General features: G+C 64.5%; 2 protein-coding genes across 2 annotated transcripts; one reads left to right on the plus strand and one right to left on the minus strand.

The window, feature by feature from the left end:
* Nucleotides 1-460: 460 nt before the first annotated feature.
* Nucleotides 461-9,923, minus strand: LOC104299588 (ectonucleoside triphosphate diphosphohydrolase 8-like). Its single transcript, XM_054174562.1, has 10 exons — nucleotides 9,893-9,923; nucleotides 9,510-9,635; nucleotides 6,747-6,864; nucleotides 5,092-5,242; nucleotides 3,775-3,934; nucleotides 3,441-3,671; nucleotides 2,201-2,464; nucleotides 1,736-1,846; nucleotides 1,325-1,462; nucleotides 461-857 (listed from the first exon to the last, which is right to left on the minus strand). The coding sequence occupies exons 2-10, from the start codon at nucleotides 9,621-9,623 to the stop codon at nucleotides 648-650; spliced, it is 1,497 nt and encodes a 498-aa protein (XP_054030537.1). The 5' UTR covers nucleotides 9,624-9,635; nucleotides 9,893-9,923; the 3' UTR covers nucleotides 461-647.
* A 5,632-nt stretch (nucleotides 9,924-15,555) lies between these two features.
* On the plus strand, nucleotides 15,556-25,160 carry LOC104299587 (ectonucleoside triphosphate diphosphohydrolase 8-like). Its single transcript, XM_054174563.1, has 10 exons — nucleotides 15,556-15,573; nucleotides 17,783-17,914; nucleotides 18,713-18,830; nucleotides 20,198-20,348; nucleotides 21,024-21,183; nucleotides 21,666-21,896; nucleotides 23,205-23,468; nucleotides 23,845-23,955; nucleotides 24,231-24,365; nucleotides 24,942-25,160. Exons 2-10 carry the CDS (start codon nucleotides 17,795-17,797, stop codon nucleotides 25,131-25,133), a joined length of 1,482 nt encoding a protein of 493 aa, XP_054030538.1. The 5' UTR covers nucleotides 15,556-15,573; nucleotides 17,783-17,794; the 3' UTR covers nucleotides 25,134-25,160.
* The last annotated feature ends 430 nt before the right edge of the window (nucleotides 25,161-25,590 follow it).

The following is a 25,590-nucleotide window of genomic DNA, read 5'->3' on the forward strand; positions in this document are numbered from 1 at the left end:
AGTGGGGGCAAAGGAACACCAAGAGCAGTGGGGGCAAAGGAACACCAAGAGCAGTGGGGGCAAAGGAACAGCAGCAGCAGTGGGGGCAAAGGAACACCAAGAGCAGTGGGGACAAAGGAACAGCAGCAGCAGTGGGGGCAAAGGAACATCAGCAGCAGTGGGGGCAAAGGAACATCAGCAGCAGTGGGGGCAAAGGAACATCAGCAGCAGTGGGGGCAAAGGAACACCAGCAGCAGTGGGGGCAAAGGAACACCAAGAGCAGTGGGGGCAAAGGAACACCAAGAGCAGTGGGGGCAAAGGAACACCAAGAGCAGTGGGGGCAAAGGAACACCAGCAGCAGTGGGGGCAAAGGAACACCAGCAGCAGTGGGGGCAAAGGAACACCAAGAGCAGTGGGGGCAAAGGAACACCAAGAGCAGTGGGGACAAAGGAACACCAAGAGCCAAGCACACAGCTACTGGGAGGACTTTCTTGAAGCCAGTGCTGACTTCAGGCCAGGCCAGGCCAGGGTGCCCCACATTACAAGTTCACAGCCCCTGAACACGTGGGGTGACTGCCCTGGCTCTGCAGCTCCTCCAGAAGGGTGGCAGCAGGACCAGGGGTGGCAGCAGGACCAAGTGGCTTCAGCTGCCTCTGGAGCCAGCACTGCTAGAGCCTCTCATACCCAGGGAAGCCTTTCTGGCAGCACATGGCTGTGAGCAGGCAGAAGCTGAGGATGAGCATGATGGCCAGCAGAACAGTGGCTGCTATCCAGTTGCTTCTCTGGAGCCCCACAACTCTCTGGGGAGCCTCTGAGGGGATCATGTTGGTGAGGTTGAGCATGTAGCCCAGGGTCCAGCCCACGTCGGTGTTACCAACCTGTGCAGACAGGAGGGAGAGGGCTGTGAAGGGCTGCAAGCTGGAGAGCTACAGAAGACCTGTTGGAGCCCCAGGTCCTGCTCCACAGCCTCCATATCCCTGCACACCTTGGGCTGCAGAGATCCCTGGAGGTGTTTGCAGCCAGGCTGGAGGTGGCTGTGAGCAACCTGCTGCGGTGTGAGGTGTCCCTGCCCATGGCAGGGGGGTTGGAACTGGCTGAGCCTTGAGGTCCCTTCCAGCCCTGACAATTCCATGGTTCTATGATTTGTGAGACAAGCTGGGGAAGAGCCCAAGCCAGCTGTGCCTGTGAGGGTAACTCCAGGGCTGCCCTGGAGATGGGCAGCAGGCTGTGCTGCCCCCTTACCCTCTGCTCCCCACCCAGGCAGGGCAGGGGCAGGGGCAAGGTGGGCTCAGGCCATTTCACAGCACAAAGTGTGGAAGCTGGGCGCTGCTGGGCACCTCCCTACCTGCTGCACAAAGTGGATGTGTGGCCATGTCCTGTGGTCAAAGCTGTAGCCATGCAGGAGGAGGGCAAGGCTGTAGGAGCTGGCTGCACAGGCATCCCGGCGCTGGCTGCTGCTCATGCTGGGGAACAGCTCCTGCACCTGCACAGGGGGGAGAGAGGGAGCTGGGTGGTCCCACACTGCAGGAACAGCCCCACAGTGAAGCTGGGAGCAAAGCCCCTGCAATGCCTGGGCTGGGGGAGCAAGGAGCACCCAGGAGGCTGCAAGCTGCTCTCCGGTCTCTCTGTCAGACATCCCCCAGCTCCCTCCAGCTGCCATCAGTGCAGCAGAGGATGGGCTCTGGCTGAGCCCCCAGGGTGTCCAGAGCCAGGTGAAACATGAGCAGGGGCTGGCATCTCCTAGGCAGGATCTCACCTTCAGCCAGCTGCTGCTGCAGAGCTGCCTGATGGTGGCATTGACGAGGCTGAGGGGCTGCCCTCTGGTCAGGTTCAGCAGGTGCAGGCTGTGATAAAGCCCCGAGAAGGCCTGGGGGGGTTATAGACCAAGGTGAGTGAAGCTCCCAGGCCACTGTCAGCCCCCCAGCCCCTCTCACCCACTGCTCTGCAGGGATCCCTAAGGCCACCTCTCAGCACCACAGGGTGACACCTGCCATCCAGCCAGGAGGGAGCCCTGGGACTGCTCCTCGCAGCAGACTGAGGCTGTGACAGCAGAGGTCTGGGTCTGCCTGGCACGCTGGTGAGCACCCTGCATGTGCCCACACATCCCAGCTTGCAGGGCTGGCATCATGCAGACTTCTACAGCAGTTTTCCTGGGGTTGTGGTCAGCCTCTGGTGCCCTCAGCCCCCCCAGTTCCACCCTGGCCCCGGGCTGGCTCCTTACAAAGAACTCTCCCCGCAGGAGGGGCTGATAGACCCCGTTGAAGCCACAGCTCTCATTGGCCCCGCAGCTGAGGTTGAAGAGCTCCTTGATGGCAGCACTGCAGGCTGCTGGCTCCCCTGTGCCTGTCACAGTCAGGCTCTCTGCAGGGCTGGCTGTGCTCGGTGCCTGCACGCAGGGGCTGTCGTAGAGCTGTGCCACGGTGATGTTCTCCTGGTAGCCCAGGGGGTAGCAGGGGTGGGAGATGTGCTGGGGAGATGAGCTGCCCTGGGGAGAGCAGGAGCTGTTAGCACCACTCTGGCACTGAGGATGAGGATGGAGAGAAGAGAAAGAGCCCACAGACAGCACCTGATCAAACACCCAGAGAGAGGACACGAGCACGCCAGCGTGGGTCCCACACCACGCATGGGTCCCATCCCTGGGCTGCAGGCACAGGATCGTGAGGCCAAGTGTGGCACAGCAATGCTGAGGCCAGGGATGACCACATGCCCAAGGCCTGGGGGCTTGGCTTCCTGTCCTGAGCCTGCACCCATTCTGTACCCTCTCTTCTTTGTAAGGTCACCAGACTCAGGGCAGAGCCAAGGCTCTCACTTAGGCCAAGCCCTGGCAGTGTGCTCTGGATGTGGTCTCTCCTCCCACTCCAACCATCACAAGCTGGCCCTGAGCCCTCATCCCCCAGCCAGGCCATGCCCATGAGGGTCTCCCAGTGCACCTCTCTTCACTCTGCCATGCCCAGCACCTACTGCTAAAGACCAGCACCTGCAGGCTTGTATCCATACAACCAACTTACTGATTACCATCCTGGTGCTGAAAGGTCTCACTGGGTCTTCCCCAACCTCCCAGCACTCAGCAGGTTCCCTCTTCTAGGGCTGGGTCATTGCAGCCCTGTGTGACTGAGGCAGGGTTGACACAGCCCCTCCCTGAGGACAGGGATGGAGATCTGGTGGGCAAGAGGGCTCTGGGACAGGAGCCCTGGGCACCACCACCCTGGCAGTGCCTGTGGTCAGGCATCCTGCTTTGGGCTGTCCATCTCCATCTTGTCTCAGCTCTGCTCTCTGCTGTTGGGACCCCCCTGGGATGGCTCCTGCCACAGTGGCCCTGTTGTATCCACCACCCTCCCTGGGCTTTGCCCAAAGGCACTCAGCCCAGTGGGCACCACAGGTGCCAGCAGGTGCTGCCTGCCCCACTCAGGGAGATCAGGGCTCAGGCTGCAGCGGAGGAGCAGAGGGCTGGAGGTGGTTACCTGGTGCAGGGAGGCCATCAGCATCTTCAGAGCTTGCTTCTGCCCATAGCAGAGGTAGCTGTGTGTGTAAAGGGAGTAGTTGGTCCCATACAGCCTGAGCAGGGCTCTCGTGCTGCTGTCACTTATGGTGGTCCCAGGAAGGAAGGTGATCTGGGCTGAGGCCCCACCGAGGTCCAGGGCTCCAACCACATCCTCTGCTGGAGGGTGGATCCACGTGCCTGTGAAGGACCACTGCCAGCATGGGGGGTTACCCACCCCAGCCTGGCACAGCATCACCACAGGGCTGTCAGTGAGGAGAGGTGCCCCCTGCCCCCTGCCCCAGCCCCCAGCCCACCTTGAGGAGAGTCTCCAGCAGGTAGTTGACAGTGATCCAGCCCAAGGAGCCCTCCTCGTTCCCCGACAGGATCCGAGCCCCACGGAAGTCCACAGGGTACTGCCCGATGGCCTTGGCAACCTCAGCCAGCACCTGCTCGGCCTTGCTGCTGTTCTGCTCCCTGCCCAGGCAAGCAGACACACAGCTGGTGCTGGAGGAGGCCAGGGCCGGGCAGCTCCTGCGGCACCAGGGCTGCTCTGAGGCAGGGCGAAAGCACCAAAGCCCTCAGCTGCTGTGCTGCAGCTGACAGTGCTGCCTGTGGGCTCTGCACCAGCGTGGGGAGGGCTCCTTAATGCCAGCCTGCAGAGGAGCTTCAGCCACCTCTGGGGCTGCTGCCAGCCTGGGGCTGGAGTGCTTTCCCCACGGGCACAGCGAGCAGCTCTCTTGTTCACCCCCCTGGACTGCAGACACAGAGGCTCTGCCCAGCACCACAGCCTGCCCAGGCTGCAGCCCCCCATGCCCCCCAGCCCCCCATGCTCCCAGCCCCCATGCCCCTAGCATCCCATGCCCCTAGCATCCCCATGCCCCTAGCATCCCATGCCCCTAGCATCCCATGCTCCCAGCCCCCCATGCCCCTAGCATCCCATGCCCCCAGACCCCCATGCTCCCAGCCCCCATGCCCCTAGCCCCCCATGCTCCCAGCCCCCCATGCTTCCAGCCCCCCATGCTCCCAGCCCCCATGCCCCTAGCATCCCATGCCCCTAGCATCCCCATGCCCCTAGCATCCCATGCCCCTAGCATCCCATGCTCCCAGCCCCCCATGCCCCTAGCATCCCATGCCCCCAGACCCCCATGCTCCCAGCCCCCATGCCCCTAGCCCCCCATGCTCCCAGCCCCCCATGCTTCCAGCCCCCCATGCTCCCAGCCCCCCATGCCCCTAGCATCCCATGCCCCCAGCCCCCAAGCCCCTAGCATCCCATGCTCCCAGCTCCCCATGCCCCCAGCCCCTCATGCTCCCAGCCCCCCATGCTCCCAGCCCCCCATGCCCCTAGCATCCCATGCTCCCAGCCCCCCATGCCCCTAGCATCCCATGCTCCCAGCCCCCCATGCTTCCAGCCCCCCATGCCCCCAGCCCCCCATGCTCCCAGCCCCCCATGCCCCTAGCATCCCATGCTCCCAGCCCCCCATGCTCCCAGCCTCCCATGCTCCTAGCATCCCATGCTCCCAGCCCCCCATGCTCCCAGCCCCCCATGCTCCCAGCCCCCCAAGCCCCCAGCCCCCTGCAGAAAGATGAGGCAGGGAGGGCTTGGAGGAGACAGCTCAGGGCAGTGCCAGTACCTCAGCAGCCTCATGCCTGCCGTGGCCCCCAGGTAGGTTGGGGTCTCCTGCTGCTGCTCAGCAGGAACAATCTCCATGGCCTTGTCCAGACAGGGCTTCAGGCTGGCTCCAGCCCCAGCAGGGTTGTCTGCATAGCTGGAGATGCCAGGTCCTGCAGAGGGCACCAAGGGATGGAGAGGCACAGGGCAGCAGGGCACACAGCACTGGGGAAGAGGACCTGGGAGTGCTGGTGGGCAACAGGATGTCCATGGGCCAGCAGTGTGCCCTCAGCCAAGGCCAAGGTCATCCTGGGCTGCATTAAGAGTGTGGCTGGCAGGCAGAGGGAGGTTCCCCTCCCCCTCTTCTCTGGCCTGCTGAGGCCTCATGTGGAGCACTGTGTCCAGCCCTGGGCTCCCCGGGTCAAGAGGGACAGGGAAGCAGAGGAGGGAGTCCAGCAGAGGGTCACTGAGGTGCTGAGAACATCCAGCCCAAAGGAAAGGCTGAGAGCTGGGGCAGCCTGGAGGAGACTCTGAGGGGATCTCATCAGAGCCCATGGGGTGGGGGGCAGGAGCCAGGCTCCATCCAGTGGTGTCAGGACAAGGGGCAGGGACACCAGGTGGAGCACAGGAGGGTCCAGGTGAACATGAGGAACAAATGCTTCACTTTTGGGGTGGCAGAGCCCTGGAGCAGGCTGCCCAGAGAGGCTGTGAGGTCTCCATCTCTGGTGGCATTCAAAACCCTTCTGGATGTGTTTCTGTGTGATCTATTCTGGGTGACCCTGCCCCACCAGAGGGAGTGCACTGGATCCTCTGAGGTCCCTTCCAGCCACTACCCTTCTGTGATTCTGTGTCACATCCACTCATTCCCCAGGCCCAGGGAGCTCCCTGGACCTCCCTGGCAGCACCCAGATGTCCCAGCCACAGCCCAAGGCTCTGCTGTGTTTGGTGCCAAGCAGACACCAACATGAAAACTGCAAAGGCAGTGAGGAGCCCAGGGGAGCCCAGCCCTGAGCAAGGACTCCTGCAGAGCCCTGTGGCAACACCAAACCCCAGGCCAGGAAAGAAACTGCAAAGGGATCATGTGGGGAGAAGAGAGCAGGAAGTGGCTGCCAGAGAGAAGGAACAAACTCTGCACATCCAGCACCCCAAGCTGGCAGCTGATGCACAACCACCAGCTGCCAGCCCGCGCTGCCTCTAGGAACCAGAGCACCGGGGGGACAAAGCCCTTCCCCACCTCTGGGTCCCCCAGCTCCTGCAGGGCTCCCCAAGGGCTGCAGGCCACAGCCCCTGACACGACCTTGGCTGCTCCCTCAGCCCCTTTGGCCCAGGGCACACCGAGGGAGTCGGCACCGAGAGTGCTGCGGGAGGCTGGGACAGGGATCCAGCAGGCTGGCAGCGGGCAGGGCACAGCCTCTGCCCGTCCCAGCCCGGCTCCATCGACCCTTCAGCTGGCACTGCCTCCCCTCACCGGCCTGGCCCTCCCCTCCGGGCCCCGTGCCGCCGCCGGGCGCCACCCTGGCGGCAGCACTGCACCTGCCTGGAGGTGCCCAGGGGCTCAGTGCCCCTCTGGGCTCTCGGCCACGTCCCGCACCTGGCACCGGCCACCCGCCTCGGCACGGGGCACGGCCGGCCTGGCCCGGGGCTGGGCAGGGGCTGGGCAGGGGCTGGCACACTCACCCTCCACGCTGCAGGCCTCCAGCTGGGACACCACGCCGGTGCCGTTCTCCTTGCCCCCAGGCCAGCAGTAGATGTAGAGAGAGCTGTGTGTGGAGCCGGCGTCAAACACCAGCCCGTACTGGGGGCACAGAGGGCACACGTCAGGGAGAGGGCTGAGGGACACTGCCACAGCCTGCCCAGGGACCTGCTGGCAGCCTCAGCCCTGCAGGATGTGGCTCTGGGCAACCTGCTCTGCTGGGAGGTGGCCCTGCCCGGGGCAGGGGGCTGCAGCTGGGTGCTCCTTGGGGTCCCTTCCAGCCCTGACGCTTCTGTGGCACAGGCTCACAGCACCCCTGGGGCTGCACTGTGTCCCAGGGCTTCGGAGGGCTCCTGCCCTCCCTGCCTGGGCTTGAACACAAGCGGCACAGCTTGGGGCTCCAGCCTGCCTCCAGCAGCCCTGCTCCACCTCCAGCCCCTCAGGCAGCCCTGCAGGGCAGAGAGGGGGACCTGCAGGGCACCAGGGAGGCTGGCACAGCAGGGGCGGCTGGCACAGCAGGGCAGCAGGGTGGCTGGCACAGCAAGGAAGCAGCTGAGATATCTCCAGAGAGGGCACAGGGGCTGGCACTGCAGCTTCACCCACTCCAGAGCCAGGGGAGCTCGAGGGAAGGCAGCAGAGCTCCCGCTGTCCCTCCAGGTGACCCTGCTGGTGGAGCTGGAGTGGCCCCACAGGAGTGTGGCCAGGGCAGGCAGAGCTCTCTGGCACTGCAGTCACCATCAGGCCCTGGGGACATGGCAAGGCCACTCGTGGGCCGTGGCAAACCCAAGCCCTGCCAGGCCTGTGGGACTCTCTCCCATCGTGGTGCCAAGCCCTGGGCAGCATTTGAGATGTCCCAAAAGGCTCAGGGTGTCACAGCTGCTCCCAGGCCTTCAGGGGTGGCAGAATCCACAAACTTTCACCTTTTCCTTATCAAACTGCCTGCAAAAGCCAGCAGAAAGGAAGAGCAGGGAGAGCTGCAAACAGAGGTCTGAAACCAGAAGTGAAAGTGTCTGGGGTGGAGAATGGAACAGCCCCAGGAGAAAGCTGCTCCTCTCTCCCTGCCTTAGCCAACAGCCAAGGCCATAGGTCAGGGGAGTGATGGATCTGCTCAAGGCAACCTTGAAGACATTAAGGCCACAGAAGGTCAACTGGTTAGGAGAAGACTTGCAAGGGGAGAGAAGGCAGTGCTGATGGCAGTGCTGATGGCAGTGCTGATGGCAGTGCTGATGGCAGGGCTGGTGGCAGAGCTGATGGCAGGGCTGGTGGCAGGGCTGGTGGCAGAGCTGATGGCAGGGCTGGTGGCAGGGCTGGTGGCAGGGCTGGTGGCACAGCTGGTGGCAGGGCTGGTGGCAGGGCTGGTGGCAGAGCTGGTGGCAGGGCTGGTGGCAGGGCTGGTGGCAGTGCTGATGGCAGGGCTGGTGGCAGAGCTGATGGCAGGGCTGGTGGCAGTGCTGGTGGCAGAGCTGATGGCAGGGCTGGTGGCAGTGCTGATGGCAGGGCTGGTGGCAGGGCTGGTGGCAGGGCTGATGGCAGTGCTGGTGGCAGAGCTGATGGCAGGGCTGGTGGCAGTGCTGATGGCAGGGCTGGTGGCAGGGCTGATGGCAGGGCTGATGGCAGTGCTGGTGGCAGGGCTGGTGGCAGGGCTGGTGGCAGAGCTGGTGGCAGGGCTGGTGGCAGAGCTGATGGCAGAGCTGATGGCAGGGCTGGTGGCAGGGCTGATGGCAGGGCTGATGGCAGGGCTGATGGCAGTGCTGGTGGCAGGGCTGGTGGCAGGGCTGGTGGCAGAGCTGGTGGCAGGGCTGGTGGCAGAGCTGATGGCAGAGCTGATGGCAGAGCTGATGGCAGGGCTGGTGGCAGAGCTGATGGCAGAGCTGATGGCAGAGCTGATGGCAGGGCTGGTGGCAGGGCTGATGGCAGGGCTGATGGCAGTGCTGATGGCAGGGCTGGTGGCAGGGCTGATGGCAGGGCTGGTGGCAGAGCTGGTGGCAGGGCTGGTGGCAGAGCTGATGGCAGAGCTGATGGCAGAGCTGATGGCAGGGCTGGTGGCAGGGCTGATGGCAGGGCTGATGGCAGAGCTGATGGCAGTGCTGATGGCAGGGCTGGTGGCAGTGCTGATGGCAGGGCTGGTGGCAGTGCTGATGGCAGGGCTGGTGGCAGGGCTGATGGCAGGGCTGGTGGCAGGGCTGATGGCAGTGCTGATGGCAGGGCTGGTGGCAGGGCTGATGGCCGGGCTTGTGGCAGTGCTGATGGCAGGGCTGGTGGCAGGGCAGATGGCAGGGCTGGGGGCAGAGCTGGTGGCAGGGCTGGTGGCAGAGCTGATGGCAGGGCTGGTGGCAGGGCTGATGGCAGTGCTGATGGCAGGGCTGGTGTCAGGGCTGATGGCAGGGCTGGTGGCAGGGCTGGTGGCAGGGCTGGTGGCAGTGCTGATGGCAGGGCTGGTGGCAGGGCTGGTGGCAGAGCTGATGGCAGGGCTGGTGGCAGGGCTGGTGGCAGGGCTGATGGCAGGGCTGGTGGCAGGGCTGGTGGCAGGGCTGGTGGCAGGGCTGATGGCAGGGCTGGTGGCAGGGCTGGTGGCAGTGCTGATGGCAGGGCTGGTGGCAGAGCTGATGGCAGAGCTGATGGCAGGGCTGGTGGCAGGGCTGGTGGCAGGGCTGATGGCAGGGCTGGTGGCAGGGCTGGTGGCAGCGTGAGAGTTGGGAAGCGAAGGGTGACCATTCCCGGCTCCCCCAGTCCCTCCAGGCACCTACTTTGTTCCTCGCAGGAAGGGCAGTGTCCTTCGCCAGGGTAAGGAGCAGGAGGAACAGGGCCACCGCCAGCACTCCCAGCACGGCCGCCGAGCCCCATGCCACCGCCCGCAGCATCCCGGTGCCAGGCTGCAGGAGGAGCGATCTCAGGGGGGGTACCCAAACGCCTGCCCCCGCCCCCTCTGCCCAGATTCCCCCTCCCCGGGGCCCTTGTCCCTGCAGCTCGGGAACCTCCCAAATCCCTTGGGTGGCCCCCGGGACGTGGTGTGGGGACCACGAGAGCGTCCCTCGGCCGGCAGCAAAGCAGCAGCCCCCGGGACGAGCGGGGTGACCCCCCGAGCCCTGCCCTCGGGGAACGGGACAGGTCCCGGCCGGCCCCGCCGTACCTGTGCCCGGAGCGGTCCTGCTTCTGCCCCTGCCCCCGGGACGGCCCTGGCCGCCCCCGGCCCTGCCGAGCAGCGCGGAGCGAAAGCGCAGCCCGGCCCGGCTCGGACGTCCGGGTTCCGGCCGGGGACAGCCCGGGGCGGGCACTCGGCGCTGCCGGGGCGGGGAGCGGGGGGAGCGGCTCAGCCACTCCGGCACCGCTGCCGGCACCGCTGCCCGCATCTCTGCCCGCACGGCTGCCGGCACCGCTGCCCGCATCTCTGCCCGCACGGCTGCCGGCACCGCTGCCCGCATCTCTGCCCGCACCGCTGCCGGCACCGCTGCCTGCATCTCTGCCCGCACGGCTGCCTGCACCAGGACAGTGCCCTCCCTGCAGCGTTTCTGCCGGCACTGCCCCGAGCGGGTGGCATGCTGGACACCGGGATCGGCCCCTGGCCGCGGGGACAGACAGGACCCTGGCCACGGGGACGGGGCCGCGACGGTGGAGATGGTCTCTGGCCATGGGGACAGATGGCACCTTGTCGGTGGGGACAGGTCCCTGGCCATGGGGACAGGTGGGTCCCTGGCTGTGGGGATGGGTCCCTGGCCACGGGAACAGGTGGATGCCAGCCTGAGGGGACAGGTCCTTCACCAGGGTCACAGCTGTGACCCTGGGGACAGATGGGTCTCTGTCCATGAGGATGGGTCCCATGTGGATGTGGATGGCTGTGGGGACAAGTCCCTGGCCACGGGCCAGGCGAGTCCCTGGCTGTGGGGAAGCATCCTTGGCCGTGGGGCCAGGTGGGTCTCTAGGCATCAGTGTGGGTCCTTGGCTTTGAGGACAGGTCTCCACCTGCCAGGTCTCCATCTGCCAGGTCCCTCCTGTTTCTGTCCCGGGCCCCTCTGGCAGCCTGTCTCTGCCTCTGGTGGGGCAGTGTGGGGCACAGCAGAGCAGGTGGCAGCAGGGCTGGGGGGTGACAGGCTCTGCCCATGTGCTCACACGGCAGGTCAGGGGCCAGGATCTCTCTGGGGCTCCCAGCCCCCAGCCTCTGCCTCCCCCCTGCTCCAGGCTCCCTGAGGGGCAGCGGCACAGCCCGGGCTTGTGGGGAGCTTGGTGGGGAGCTGCCCCTCTCCTGCCCCCGGCAGCCCCGCGGGTGGAGCCCGGGACCGCGCCTCCGGCAGCCCAAGGGTTAACGGCAGCCGCTCGGCCCAGCCCGGCTCCGCTCGGCCCCGCTGCCTCCCGGCCCGGCTCTCCTGGGCAGGTTGCTGGTGCGGGGCCAAGGGGAGGGCCACAGCCAGGGCCCGGGGCAGGCTCTGTCCCGGCCGCCGGGCCCCGCGCTGCAGGTAGGAGCTGGCAGCGGAGCGAGCGGACGCCGGCGGCGGGGGGCAGCTGGGGTGAGCCGCGGGCAGGGCGCGGGGTGCCCCTGGCTGGGGCTGCGCTGCGAGCGGGCGGTGGGCACAGCTCCGGCTGCGCCCAGCCGGCAGCAGAGCCGGGAGCTGGGCACCCACGCTCCGTGGGCTGGGGGTGCTGCAGGGGGCGAGGGGCACTCGCTGCACGAGGTGCCCGCGGTGCGGGGTCACAGGGCACGGAGGGGACACGGGCAGGGCATGGAGGGCACTGCTGAGCGCCAGTGCCGGTGGGAGAGGTGGGAGGAAGGAGACCACTCTGCTCGGCAGAGCTGTGGCCAGCACGGCTCCTTCACTCTCCTGCTGTACTTCTGTCAGCTCTTCTGACTCACACAATCCAAGGGGCACCGCGGGGAGCTGAGCTCCACATTCCCCGGAGACACAGATGGGTTCCATCCAGCAGTGCCTCGGAGCCCTTCCTCCTGCCGCCCGAACTTCCATGTGTCCCTCCTGGTGAGGGATGCTGCAACGTGGGGGACATTGCACTCCTGCTTGCAGAGCAGCTGGCTGTACCCAGTGTGGCCAGAGCCCAGGAGCAGCCCAAGCTGTGCACAGCTGGGAACATGCCACATGCTGGAATGGCCAGGAGCAGCCCTTGCAGCACTGAGCAGCACATGCCTCTGCCTTAGCTCTGGAGCAGCCCTTGCAGCACTGTGCAGCACATGCCCCTTCCTTAGCTCTGGAGCAGCCCTTGCAGCACTGTGCAGCACATGCCTCTGCCTTAGCTCTGGAGCAGCCCTTGCAGCACTGTGCAGCACATGCCCCTTCCTTAGCTCTGGAGCAGCCCTTGCAGCACTGTGCAGCACATGCCCCTTCCTTAGCTCTGGAGCAGCCCTTGCAGCACTGTGCAGCACATGCCCCTTCCTTAGCTCTGGAGCAGCCCTTGCAGCACTGTGCAGCACATGCCTCTGCCTTAGCTCTGCAGCAGCCCTTGCAGCACTGTGCAGCACATGCCTCTGCCTTAGCTCTGGAGCAGCCCTTGCAGCACTGTGCAGCACATGCCTCTGCCTTAGCTCTGGAGCAGCCCTTGCAGCACTGTGCAGCACATGCCTCTGCCTTAGCTCTGGAGCAGCCCTTGCAGCACTGTGCAGCACATGCCTCTGCCTTAGCTCTGGAGCAGCCCTTGCAGCACTGTGCAGCACATGCCCCTTCCTTAGCTCTGGAGCAGCCCTTGCAGCACTGTGCAGCACATGCCTCTGCCTTAGCTCTGCAGCAGCCCTTGCAGCACTGTGCAGCACATGCCCCTGCCTTAGCTCTGCAGCAGCCCTTGCAGCACTGTGCAGCACATGCCTCTGCCTTAGCTCTGCAGCAGCCCTTGCAGCACTGTGCAGCACATGCCCCTTCCTGAGCTCTGGAGCAGCCCTTGCAGCACTGTGCAGCACATGCCCCTTCCTTAGCTCTGGAGCAGCCCTTGCAGCACTGTGCAGCACATGCCTCTGCCTTAGCTCTGCAGCAGCCCTTGCAGCACTGTGCAGCACATGCCCTCTGTCTTAGCTCTGGAGCAGCCCTTGCAGCACTGTGCAGCACATGCCCCTTCCTTAGCTCTGCAGCAGCCCTTGCAGCACTGTGCAGCACATGCCCCTTCCTTAGCTCTGGAGCAGCCCTTGCAGCACTGTGCAGCACATGCCTCTGCCTTAGCTCTGGAGCAGCCCTTGCAGCACTGTGCAGCACATGCCTCTGCCTTAGCTCTGGAGCTGCCCTTGCAGCACTGTGCAGCACATGCCCCTTCCTTAGCTCTGCAGCAGCCCTTGCAGCACTGTGCAGCACATGCCCTCTGCCTTAGCTCTGGAGCAGCCCTTGCAGCACTGTGCAGCACATGCCCTCTGTCTTAGCTCTGGAGCAGCCCTTGCAGCACTGTGCAGCACATGCCTCTGCCTTAGCTCTGGAGCAGCCCTTGCAGCACTGTGCAGCACATGCCGCTTCCTTAGCTCTGGAGCAGCCCTTGCAGCACTGTGCAGCACATGCCTCTGCCTTAGCTCTGGAGCAGCCCTTGCAGCACTGTGCAGCACATGCCTCTGCCTTAGCTCTGGAGCAGCCCTTGCAGCACTGTGCAGCACATGCCCTCTGTCTTAGCTCTGGAGCAGCCCTTGCAGCACTGTGCAGCACATGCCTCTGCCTTAGCTCTGGAGCAGCCCTTGCAGCACTGTGCAGCACATGCCGCTTCCTTAGCTCTGCAGCAGCCCTTGCAGCACTGTGCAGCACATGCCCCTTCCTTAGCTCTGCAGCAGCCCTTGCAGCACTGTGCAGCACATGCCCCTTCCTGAGCTCTGGAGCAGCCCTTGCAGCACTGTGCAGCACATGCCTCTGCCTTAGCTCTGGAGCAGCCCTTGCAGCACTGCGCAGCACATGCCTCTGCCTTAGCTCTGGAGCAGCCCTTGCAGCACTGAGCAGCACATGCCCTCTGCCTTAGCTCTGGAGCAGCCCTTGCAGCACTGTGCAGCACATGCCCCTTCCTTAGCTCTGGAGCAGCCCTTGCAGCACTGTGCAGCACATGCCTCTGCCTTAGCTCTGCAGCAGCCCTTGCAGCACTGTGCAGCACATGCCCTCTGCCTTAGCTCTGGAGCAGCCCTTGCAGCACTGTGCAGCACATGCCCCTTCCTTAGCTCTGGAGCAGCCCTTGCAGCACTGTGCAGCACATGCCCCTTCCTTAGCTCTGCAGCAGCCCTTGCAGCACTGTGCAGCACATGCCTCTGCCTTAGCTCTGCAGCAGCCCTTGCAGCACTGTGCAGCACATGCCCCTTCCTTAGCTCTGCAGCAGCCCTTGCAGCACTGTGCAGCACATGCCCCTTCCTTAGCTCTGGAGCAGCCCTTGCAGCACTGTGCAGCACATGCCTCTGCCTTAGCTCTGGAGCAGCCCTTGCAGCACTGTGCAGCACATGCCTCTGCCTTAGCTCTGCAGCAGCCCTTGCAGCACTGTGCAGCACATGCCCCTTCCTTAGCTCTGGAGCAGCCCTTGCAGCACTGTGCAGCACATGCCTCTGCCTTAGCTCTGGAGCAGCCCTTGCAGCACTGTGCAGCACATGCCTCTGCCTTAGCTCTGGAGCAGCCCTTGCAGCACTGTGCAGCACATGCCCCTTCCTTAGCTCTGCAGCAGCCCTTGCAGCACTGTGCAGCACATGCCCTCTGCCTTAGCTCTGGAGCAGCCCTTGCAGCACTGTGCAGCACATGCCTCTGCCTTAGCTCTGGAGCAGCCCTTGCAGCACTGTGCAGCACATGCCCTCTGCCTTAGCTCTGGAGCAGCCCTTGCAGCACTGTGCAGCACATGCCCCTTCCTTAGCTCTGCAGCAGCCCTTGCAGCACTGTGCAGCACATGCCCTCTGCCTTAGCTCTGGAGCAGCCCTTGCAGCACTGTGCAGCACATGCCTCTGCCTTAGCTCTGGAGCAGCCCTTGCAGCACTGTGCACCCCACTCCTCCTTAGCTCTGGAGGCATCACCACCTTCCCTCCCCTGCAGCTCAGCTGAACCTGCCCCAGGTGGCAGTGTGTATTGGTGCTGGCCAGCCCCAGGGTGCCCCTGAGCAGCTGAGCAGACTGCTCAGTCTCTCTCACACCTTTTGGCTCCCTCCCCATGCCCTGCTCCCCTCCCTGGGCCTCTCTGGCTCTGTGCTGCCTTCAGAGGCTGCCTCCTGCCCGGTGAAGAGGGAAGTGGGTTCCCAGCAGAGCAGGTGGAGGCCATTTCCCCCTGCTCCCACATGCAAAGTGCTGCCCTTTATCATCAGCCTTTTGGTGTTGTTCTGTCAGGTGGTGCCTGGAACAGAACCTTTCCAGGATGTGGGCTGGGCTGGGGACTCTTCCCAGTGCTGTTGCCTGGAGCAGGGCAATCACATCCCAGTGGTGCAGCTCTGGCTGGGCAAACCAGCAGTGCTGATAGGAGTGGGGAGGTGGCAATGCAGGCATTCAACATCTGCTGTGGCTATAGCCAGGGGAGGGTCCTGCCTGTAGGATAAGGTCTGATAAGGGCTTCCTGCACTTCTGTGTCCCATGACATGGGCACAGAGATCAGCAGCTGCCCATCATTGTACAGCTCAGGCCAGGCAGGAGATTGCTGCCCTGTGTTAGTCACCAGAGATACTGGCTTCACAAGAGGAACTGGCATCTCCCTTTGCCTTGCCTCTCCTGTGTGAGCCACTGAGCTGGCCTGGACAAAGGGCAAGGGGATTCCTGTGCATTAATGCACCTGTAGGAGACTTGCCTGGCCAAGTGGCAGCACCCAGGTGTCACCCCAGAGCACTGGTTGGGTTGAGCTTCTTCTCTTGGCTGTTCCCAGGGACATCCACGGCTCTGCTGAAGCTGATTCTGTGAGTAGAGGTCAGCCTGGTGCCCCTGGGCTCAGCTGATGCTGTGGGTAGAGGTCAGCCTGGTGCCCCTGGGCTGTGCTGAAGGTGATGCTGTGGGTAGAGGTCAGCCTGGTGCCCCTGGGCTCAGCTGATGCTGTGGGTAGAGGTCAGCCTGGTGCCCCTGGGCTCAGCTGAAGGTGATGCTGTGGGTAGAGGTCAGCCTGGTGCCCCTGTGCTGTGCTGAAGGTGATGCTGTGGGCAGAGGTCAGCCTGGTGCCCCTGGGCTCAGCTGAAGCTGTGGGTAGAGGTCAGCCTGGTGCCCCTGGGCTCAGCTGATGCTGTGGGCAGAGGTCAGCCTGGTGCCCCTGGGCTCAGCTGATGCTGTGGGTAGAGGTCAGCCTGGTGCCCCTGGGCTCAGCTGATGCTGTGGGTAGAGGTCAGCCTGGTGCCCCTGGGCTCAGCTGATGCTGTGGGCAGAGGTCAGCCTGGTGCCCCTGGGCTCAGCTGATGCTGTGGGCAGAGGTCAGCCTGGTGCCCCTGGGCTGTGCTGAAGGTGATGCTGTGGGTAGAGGTCAGCCTGGTGCCCCTGGGCTCAGCTGAAGCTGTGGGCAGAGGTCAGCCTGGTGCCCCTGGGCTCTGCTGAAGGTGATGCTGTGGGCAGAGGTCAGCCTGGTGCCCCTGGGCTGTGCTGAAGGTGATGCTGTGGGTAGAGGTCAGCCTGGTGCCCCTGGGCTCAGCTGATGCTGTGGGCAGAGGTCAGCCTGGTGCCCCTGGGCTGTGCTGAAGGTGATGCTGTGGGCAGAGGTCAGCCTGGTGCCCCTGGGCTCAGCTGATGCTGTGGGCAGAGGTCAGCCTGGTGCCCCTGGGCTGTGCTGAAGGTGATGCTGTGGGCAGAGGTCAGCCTGGTGCCCCTGGGCTCAGCTGATGCTGTGGGCAGAGGTCAGCCTGGTGCCCCTGGGCTCAGCTGAAGCTGTGGGCAGAGGTCATCCTGGTGCCCCTGGGCACGCTGCCTGTGCAGCATGGGCAGGGAGCAGGGTGGTGCAGGAGGCAGAGGGACAGCTGTGGCTTCAGCAAAGCACATCTGGAGCAGCTGTGTGGTGCTGAGCACAGGGAAGTGTCAGCTGCTGGTGCTGAGGCCGTGGCAGGGAACCTGCCCCTTTGGCTTTGCTTCTCTGCTGCCATTTCTTACTGCTGCCCCGGGGCTGATTCTGCCTGGGGCTGAGCTCCAGCAGGATGAGCAGGAGGCACAGGACCTGCTGGATCCCCAAGGGCTCCTCCTCAGCCTGCTGGCCCTGTCTGCCCTGCAATCCCATCTCTGTGGGCACTTCAGCTTGGCTGCAGGGCTGTGTGTGCCCAGATCTGCAGGGGCTCTCTGCTCCTGCCCTTCTGCCTGCCCCTGGGGCTGCAGGAGAGGCCTGGGGTCACCAAGGAGGCTGGGGGGCAGGAGGGACACTGCCCCTGTGTCCTGCTCCCCTGCTGCAGCACCGACAGGAGCCGAGGAGAGCTGGAGCAGGCAGATGGCTGGAGCTGCAGTTCCCCTGGCTGGAGCTGCAGTTCCCCTGGCTGGAGCTGCAGTTCCCCTGGCTGGAGCTGCAGTTCCCCTGGCTGGAGCAGGCAGATGGCTGGAGCTGCAGTTCCCCTGGCTGGAGCTGCAGTTCCCCTGGCTGGAGCTGCAGTTCCCCTGGCTGGAGCTGCAGTTCCCCTGGCTGGAGCTGCAGTTCCCCTGGCTGGAGCAGTGAGGACACTCTCAGGGGGTCTGGGCCTGCTGGGCAGCAGAAGGGACCTGATGGTCCCAAGTCTTGAGGGCTGGGGCTTGCAGGGGTGAGGCTCCAGTGGCAGAGTGTGGGTGCTACAGGGGTGCAGCTCTGTGCCCCAGAGGGAAGCAGCCAGGACGTGGTCCTGCCCCCAGCCTGGGGCTCCTGCCAGGCACAGCCGTGTGCCAGGCAGCAGGTTGAGCAGGGCAGAGGGAGGGGGCACAGGCTGCGTGCAGGGGGGACCTGCAGGGCTGCAGCTGGGAAGGGAGGGCTGAAAAAGTCCTGCTGGATATCTGCCAGGGAGGGAGCGCCCAGGACAGGGTGTCCCAGCCCCAGGAGTCTCTCCTAAGAGCAGCTCTGCCCTGCAGAATGGCTTCCAGCCCTGGTCAGGGAAAGCCCTGGATCCAGCCACGAGATTTGCATCTTAAAACGGGGCTTGCAAAAGCCGAGCTGAGAGCTCTGGGCTGCTCCCGCAGGTCGGAGGAGGGATGGCCTACAAAGCCAAGGCTGTGGCAGGACTGCTGGCAGCCACCTGTGTCTTCAGCCTCATCGCCCTCATCCTGAGCGTCGTGAAGGTGGAGGATGCCTTCCTGCTTCCTAAAACCAAGGTAGGGCCCTGGGGAGCAGCACAGCTGCTGCCTCCTGCCCGGCTGTGGCTGCCCCCAGCGCAGGATCCTCCCTGGGCTCAGCCCAGGGCTTGGCACCGCGATGGGAGAGAGTCCCACAGGCCTGGCAGGGCTTGTGTTTGCCACGGCCCACGAGTGGCCTTGCCATGTCCCCAGGGCCTGATGGTGACTGCAGTGCCAGAGAGCTCTGCCTGCCCTGGCCACACTCCTGTGGGGCCACTCCAGCTCCACCAGCAGGGTCACCTGGAGGGCCAGCAGGAGCTCTGCTGCCTTCCCTCGAGCTCCCCTGGCTCTGGAGTGGGTGAAGCTGCAGTGCCAGCCCCTGTGCCCTCTCTGGAGATATCTCAGCTGCTTCCTTGCTGTGCCAGCCACCCTGTTGCCCTGCTGTGCCAGCCTCCCTGGTGCCCTGCAGGTCCCCCTCTCTGCCCTGCAGGGCTGCCTGAGGGGCTGGAGGTGGAGCAGGGCTGCTGGAGGCAGGCTGGAGCCCCAAGCTGTGCTGCTTGTGTTCAAGCCCAGGCAGGGAGGGCAGGAGCCCTCCGAAGCCCTGGGACACAGTGCAGCCCCAGGGGTGCTGTGAGCCTGTGCCACAGAAGCGTCAGGGCTGGAAGGGACCCCAAGGAGCACCCAGCTGCAGCCCCCTGGCCCGGGCAGGGCCACCTCCCAGCAGAGCAGGTTGCCCAGAGCCACATCCTGCAGGGCTGAGGCTGCCAGCAGGTCCCTGGGCAGGCTGTGGCAGTGTCCCTCAGCCCTCTCCCTGACGTGTGCCCTCTGTGCCCCCAGTACGGGCTGGTGTTTGACGCCGGCTCCACACACAGCTCTCTCTACATCTACTGCTGGCCTGGGGGCAAGGAGAACGGCACCGGCGTGGTGTCCCAGCTGGAGGCCTGCAGCGTGGAGGGTGAGTGTGCCAGCCCCTGCCCAGCCCCTGCCCAGCCCCGGGCCAGGCCGGCCGTGCCCCGTGCCGAGGCGGGTGGCCGGTGCCAGGTGCGGGACGTGGCCGAGAGCCCAGAGGGGCACTGAGCCCCTGGGCACCTCCAGGCAGGTGCAGTGCTGCCGCCAGGGTGGCGCCCGGCGGCGGCACGGGGCCCGGAGGGGAGGGCCAGGCCGGTGAGGGGAGGCAGTGCCAGCTGAAGGGTCGATGGAGCCGGGCTGGGACGGGCAGAGGCTGTGCCCTGCCCGCTGCCAGCCTGCTGGATCCCTGTCCCAGCCTCCCGCAGCACTCTCGGTGCCGACTCCCTCGGTGTGCCCTGGGCCAAAGGGGCTGAGGGAGCAGCCAAGGTCGTGTCAGGGGCTGTGGCCTGCAGCCCTTGGGGAGCCCTGCAGGAGCTGGGGGACCCAGAGGTGGGGAAGGGCTTTGTCCCCCCGGTGCTCTGGTTCCTAGAGGCAGCGCGGGCTGGCAGCTGGTGGTTGTGCATCAGCTGCCAGCTTGGGGTGCTGGATGTGCAGAGTTTGTTCCTTCTCTCTGGCAGCCACTTCCTGCTCTCTTCTCCCCACATGATCCCTTTGCAGTTTCTTTCCTGGCCTGGGGTTTGGTGTTGCCACAGGGCTCTGCAGGAGTCCTTGCTCAGGGCTGGGCTCCCCTGGGCTCCTCATTGCCTTTGCAGTCAGGAGGCCTCCCCAGGGGTGCTGGCAGTGGGTGAGAGGGCTCTGAGGTCACTCCAAGCCCAGGCTGTGTGGTGCTGTGTGGCAGTTACTGGTTAACTGCAAAGGTCTGGCAGAGGGCAAAGTGTAAGGGAAGGATTGTGTGAGGTAATGGTGATAATGGTGTGCAAAGCTCAGGGGAGGGTAAACAGAGACACTGCCTCCCCTGAGCCTCTGCCTGCCCCCCACAGGACCCTGCTGGCTGCTCAGACCTCTGCCAGCCTCAAAGAAAGGGAACTCAAGCAAGCAGTGCAGTCCCTGTGGGCGCCACACAGCTGCCCAGTGGGACCAGGGGATGTCCCATGGCTCTGTTTGTGCACCAGGTCCTCTGGGACTGGCTGCTGCCTTTGGGCCTCCCTGGCACAAAGTTTGTGCTCAGCACCACAAGAAGCCTGCAAAGGGCAAGAGCTCAGCCCCTGCTCCTGCAGTGTGCTCTGGCTGTGCTGAACAGCCTGCAGGCTGCCCAGCTCTGAGCACTGCCCTTCCAGGGACACCCTTGGCAAGGGCACAGCTGGCTCCTGGGCATGCAGGGAAGCCCCCTGGGGGCTTTCTGGGTGGACATCCTGCTGCCCTGTGCCTCCTGGGTGGCCCTGAGCTCTCTCCATCCCTTGGTGCCCTCTGCAGGACCTGGCATCTCCAGCTATGCAGACAACCCTGCTGGGGCTGGAGCCAGCCTGAAGCCCTGTCTGGACAAGGCCATGGAGATTGTTCCTGCTGAGCAGCAGCAGGAGACCCCAACCTACCTGGGGGCCACGGCAGGCATGAGGCTGCTGAGGTACTGGCACTGCCCTGAGCTGTCTCCTCCAAGCCCTCCCTGCCTCATGTTTCTGCAGGGGGCTGGGGGCTTGGGGGGCTGGGAGCTTGGGGGGCTGGGAGCATGGGGGGTTGGGGGCATGGGGGGCTGGGAGCATGGGGGGCTGGGAGCATGGGGGCTGGGGGCATGGGATGCTAGGGGCATGGGGGCTAGGGGCATGGGGGGCTGGGAGCATGGGGGCTGGGGGCATGGGATGCTAGGGGCATGGGGGCTTAGGGGCATGGGGGGCTGGGGGCATGGGGGGCTGGGGGCATGGGATGCTAGGGGCATGGGGGCTGGGAGCATGGGTTGCTAGGGGCATGGGGGGCTGCAGCCTGGGCAGGCTGTGGTGCTGGGCAGAGCCTCTGTGTCTGCAGTCCAGGGGGCTGAACAAGAGAGCTGCTCGCTGTGCCCGTGGGGAAAGCACTCCAGCCCCAGGCTGGCAGCAGCCCCAGAGGTGGCTGAAGCTCCTCTGCAGGCTGGCATTAAGGAGCCCTCCCCACGCTGGTGCAGAGCCCACAGGCAGCACTGTCAGCTGCAGCACAGCAGCTGAGGGCTTTGGTGCTTTCGCCCTGCCTCAGAGCAGCCCTGGTGCCGCAGGAGCTGCCCGGCCCTGGCCTCCTCCAGCACCAGCTGTGTGTCTGCTTGCCTGGGCAGGGAGCAGAACAGCAGCAAGGCCGAGCAGGTGCTGGCTGAGGTTGCCAAGGCCATCGGGCAGTACCCTGTGGACTTCCGTGGGGCTCGGATCCTGTCGGGGAACGAGGAGGGCTCCTTGGGCTGGATCACTGTCAACTACCTGCTGGAGACTCTCCTCAAGGTGGGCTGGGGGCTGGGGCAGGGGGGAGTGTGGGTGAGCAGAGTCTGTGCCTGCCTGAGCTGCAGCCAGGGCTCCTGATGCCCAGGGGAGGGAAAGAAAGGCAGATTGTGGCAGACAGTGCAGCCTGGGGGAGCCAAGTGCAGGCTCAGCTCCAGCACTGTGCTTGTCACTCTCAGGGGGCTTTGCTTGGTCTCCAGCCCCATCCCCTGCTCTCCTGTGGGTCCATTTTGGTACCCCAGGGATGCAACAGTATCAGGGGCCAGGAGGAAGGGTTCCTCCTTCTCTCCCCAAAGCCTCTGAATCCCAGCTGATGTGCAGCAGCCAGGCTGCAGTGCTCCATGGATGCCGGTGTGGGTCATAGGCAGGAAGGGGTTAAACAGGGAGCCAGGACGTGGCAGGTCCCTCAGGGGCTTCCTGGGGGGCAGGGCAGGGAGTGTGACTCCCTCCAGCTGCTGCTGACTCTTGCTGCCTTGCTGGGGCAGTTTTCCTTCGCAGGGCGCTGGGAACACCCCAGGAACAGCCAGGTTCTGGGAGCCTTGGACCTCGGGGGAGCCTCCACACAAATCACCTTCCAGCCTGGAGTCCCCATCGAGGACAGGAACTCCTCTGTGCTCTTCAGGCTGTACAGCACTGACTACCCCCTCTACACCCACAGCTACCTCTGCTATGGGCAGACACAGGCCTTGAAGATGCTGATGGCAACTCTCCACCAGGTAGCACAGCCCCTGCTCACCAGGAGCTGCTCAGCCATCTGCTGCTGCCACCAAAGCCTCTCCCAGCAGTGCTGGGCATGCCTGTGGAAAAGCTGGGAGGGAACTGGGACTTTTCTCAGTTCAAAAACCTGGGAGAGGCTTGGATCTTACCAACTGAAGCAAAAGGTTGTCCCTTTTGGGTGGGAGGTGGTGGTGGTTCCCTGCCAGGCTCCTCCTGGCCACACACTGGCATGGAATGGTCCTCTCCCAAGCCCAGCTGTATCCTTAGCTTCCTCCCTGTGCCCATGCACTCAGCCTTCCTCAGCTTCTGCCTGGATTCCCAGCACAGCTCCTGCACACTGCTCCAGCACTGGGCTCCTTCTGGGTCCAGTTCTGGGCTCCTCAGGTCAGGAAAGAGGTTGAGCTGCTGGAAGGTGTCCAGAGAAGGGCAACAAAGCTGGGGAGGGGTCTGGAGCACAGCCCTGGGAGGAGGCTGAGGGAGCTGGGGTTGCTTAGCCTGCAGAAGAGGAGGCTCAGGGGAGACTTCATTGCTCTCTCCAACTCCCTGAAGGGAGGTTGTAGCCAGGTGGGGGTTGGTCTCTTCTCCCAGGCAGCCAGCACCAGAACAAGAGGACACAGTCTCAAGCTGTGCCAGTGGAGGTTTAGGTTGGATGTTAGGAAGAAATTCTTCCCAGCAAGAGAGATTGGCCATGGGAATGTGCTGCCCAGGGAGGTGGTGGAGTCCCCATCCCTGGAGGTGTTTAGGAAGAGCCTGGATGAGGCCCTTGGTGCCATGGTTTAGTTGATCAGATGGTGCTGGGGGAGAGGTTGGACTGGATGATCTTGAAGGTCTTTTCCAACCTGGCTAATTCCATTCCATTCCATTCCATTCCATTCCATTCCATTCTATTCTATTCTATTCTATTCTGTCCCAGCTTGTCTCAGCACTGTGGGGGACAGGGGTGCTCAGGGAGCATGCAGGTGGGGTCCACCTCTCGTCCCTTCTGGGCTGGGGCCTGCAGGATGCTGTGGGCACCGTGAATGCCAAGAGCAAGGAGCTCTCTGTGCAGGCCACACACTGCCCTGGGGAGCAGGTGGTCATCCCTGGGGGTTGGCACCCAGGAGAGGTGCTGGGGCATTGCCACCCCAGCAGGGCCAGCAGCAGCTGCAGGCAGCTTGGTCATGGGAAGGATGGATCCTGCTTCTCCTCAAGCCCTCCTGGGGGCCAGGTCTTGCTCTGTGGGCATGTCCCAGTGCAGGATGGGCAGTGGGGTGAGGTCTCACTGTTGTCCCACACCAAGCCCCACTCACAGCTCCTGCTCTCCCCAGGGCAGCTCATCTCCCCAGCACATCTCCCACCCCTGCTACCCCCTGGGCTACCAGGAGACCATCACCGTGGCACAGCTCTACGACAGCCCCTGCGTGCAGGCACCGAGCACAGCCAGCCCTGCAGAGAGCCTGACTGTGACAGGCACAGGGGAGCCAGCAGCCTGCAGTGCTGCCATCAAGGAGCTCTTCAACCTCAGCTGCGGGGCCAATGAGAGCTGTGGCTTCAACGGGGTCTATCAGCCCCCCCTGCGGGGAGAGTTCTTCGTAAGGAGCCAGCCCGGGGCCGGGGGGGGGAGGAGGGAGGGTGGGAGCCTCTCTGCCACTGCTTGTGGGAAAGGGAGAGAGGGGACCCCAGAGCCAGACCCATCTGCAAACCTCCTGTGCTGGGAGCTGGCTTCTGCCTCCTGCCACGTCCCAGACTTCCCTGAGGGGTCAGGAAGGTCCTGTCCCAAGGAGCAAGTCTGAGCTAGCTCAGAGCACAGGCAGCAGCCCCAGGGCTTGCCAAGCAGCCCCAAGACATTGTGGTAGACCATCAGCAGCACCCTGGGGAGTACATGGGCCCCTGTGCCCAGGCAGGAGGGGCCCTGGCTCTGGGGTGGGGAAGGAGTTGTGGTTTTCACCATCTCCCCATCACCCCCAGGCCTTCTCTGGGTTCTACTACACCTTTGACTTCCTGAACCTCACCAGCCTGCAGTCTCCAAGCGATGTCAACTCCACAATCCAGGACTTCTGCAGGAGGAACTGGACAGAGGTCAGTGCCTTGTGGGGGGCAGCAGGGAGCCCTGTGCCGGTCCTGTCCCAGCTCTCTGTCCAGAAGCACACATCCTGCTGCTCCCCGGGCTGGGGCGGGGCTCCGAGCAGGTTTCCTCCATCCCTGGGGGTGTTTGCAGCCAGGCTGGGGGTGGCTGTGAGCAGCCTGCTGTGGTGTGAGGTGTCCCTGGCCACGGCAGGGGGGTTGGGACCGGGCGATTCCAGCCCTGAGCGCTGCGCGATGCCTTCCTCACTGCTCCGTGTGCGGCCCCGCAGCTGGCGGAGAGCTACCCCGAGGCCGGGGAGCGGCTGCACTCCTACTGCGCCGCGGCGACCTACATCCTCACCCTGCTGCTGGAGGGCTACAAGTTCGACGAGCGGAGCTGGAGCAGCCTGCACTTCAGCCGGCAGGTAAAGCCCCCGCGGCGCCGGCCCTGCCCGAGCAGCAGCCCTCTGCCTCCCCCCGCGGCTGCCACCCAGCGAGCCCAGCACACCCTCCCCGGCCCCCAGCCCTCTGGCACCAGCTGGCTGTGGGGGCAGAGGAGTGCTGGGGGCAGGATTTGGCCGCTGTGATGTTGGGCAGAACTGGTCTGGGCATCAGAGAGCAGCTGGTGGTGGTCTCATGACCCCTGTGAGGCAGAACATGACCCCATCTGAAGGGGGAGGGAAGCTCAGCCCCATGGGCACTCGGTGCCATGGTCTGGTCGTGAGCTCTACCGGGACAGGTTGGGCTTGATGATCCTTGGGGTCTCTTCCAACCTTAGTTATACTGTGAGACTGTGGCAGGCAGCTGTGGAGCAGGGCAGCTGTCCCTGCCCTTGGGAAGGGGGCACAGGGAAGCTCTCCAGCTGCTGCTGGCAAGCTCAGGTTCCCCACAGCCAGGTGCCCGCTGCAGGCAGAGCTGGTGGAGAGGGGGCTGTCAGCCCCTGGCACTGCAGTGCCCTGGCAGGGCAGGGGTGGGTGATGGGCTCTGCTCTCTGGCCTCAGGCAGGCGACACAGACATGGGCTGGACGCTGGGCTACATGCTGAACCTCACCAACATGATCCCTGCAGAGGGGCTGCACCACATCAAGGGCCACCAGCCCAGCCTGTGGGCAGGGGCTGTGTCCTTCGTTGTGCTGGCCCTGCTGACCGGCCTGCTGGCCCTTTGCCTCCAGTACCTCTGGAAAACCAAGTAGCTCCCAGCCCCTGCCCTCTGAGCTGGGCAGGGAGGCGGTGCAGAAGGAGGTGGAAGAGGAGGATGAGGGCATTAGAGCCATCTCCACTGCTCAGGAGGGTCAGCTGGGGCATCTCTGCAAAGATGTCACAGAGGACAAAGGTGTCCTGAGCTCTGGAAGGGCCTCCCAGAGGAAAAGACTCCTCCAGCCTGGCTGGCTGAAGCTGAGCAGGACCTGGTGGTGTGGCACAGGCCAGGTGAATGCCAACTGGAAATAAACTGCTTGTGGTTCTCGAAGGAGAGCTGCTGGCCAGCCTGGCACAGCTTCCTCTGCTCCCCCACTGCTGCTGGGCTGCCCTGGCAGGCACCTGAGACCAGTGGTGGCCACCTCAGGGCTGAGGAGGGGGAGGACCTCCCCTGTGCCCTGCCCTGTGCAGGCTGTGCCAGGCTGTTGTGGTGTGTGACAGAACTTCCTCCCC

Source organism: Dryobates pubescens, chromosome 29, assembly GCF_014839835.1.
Source record: "Dryobates pubescens isolate bDryPub1 chromosome 29, bDryPub1.pri, whole genome shotgun sequence".
Lineage (NCBI taxonomy): Eukaryota > Metazoa > Chordata > Aves > Piciformes > Picidae > Dryobates > Dryobates pubescens.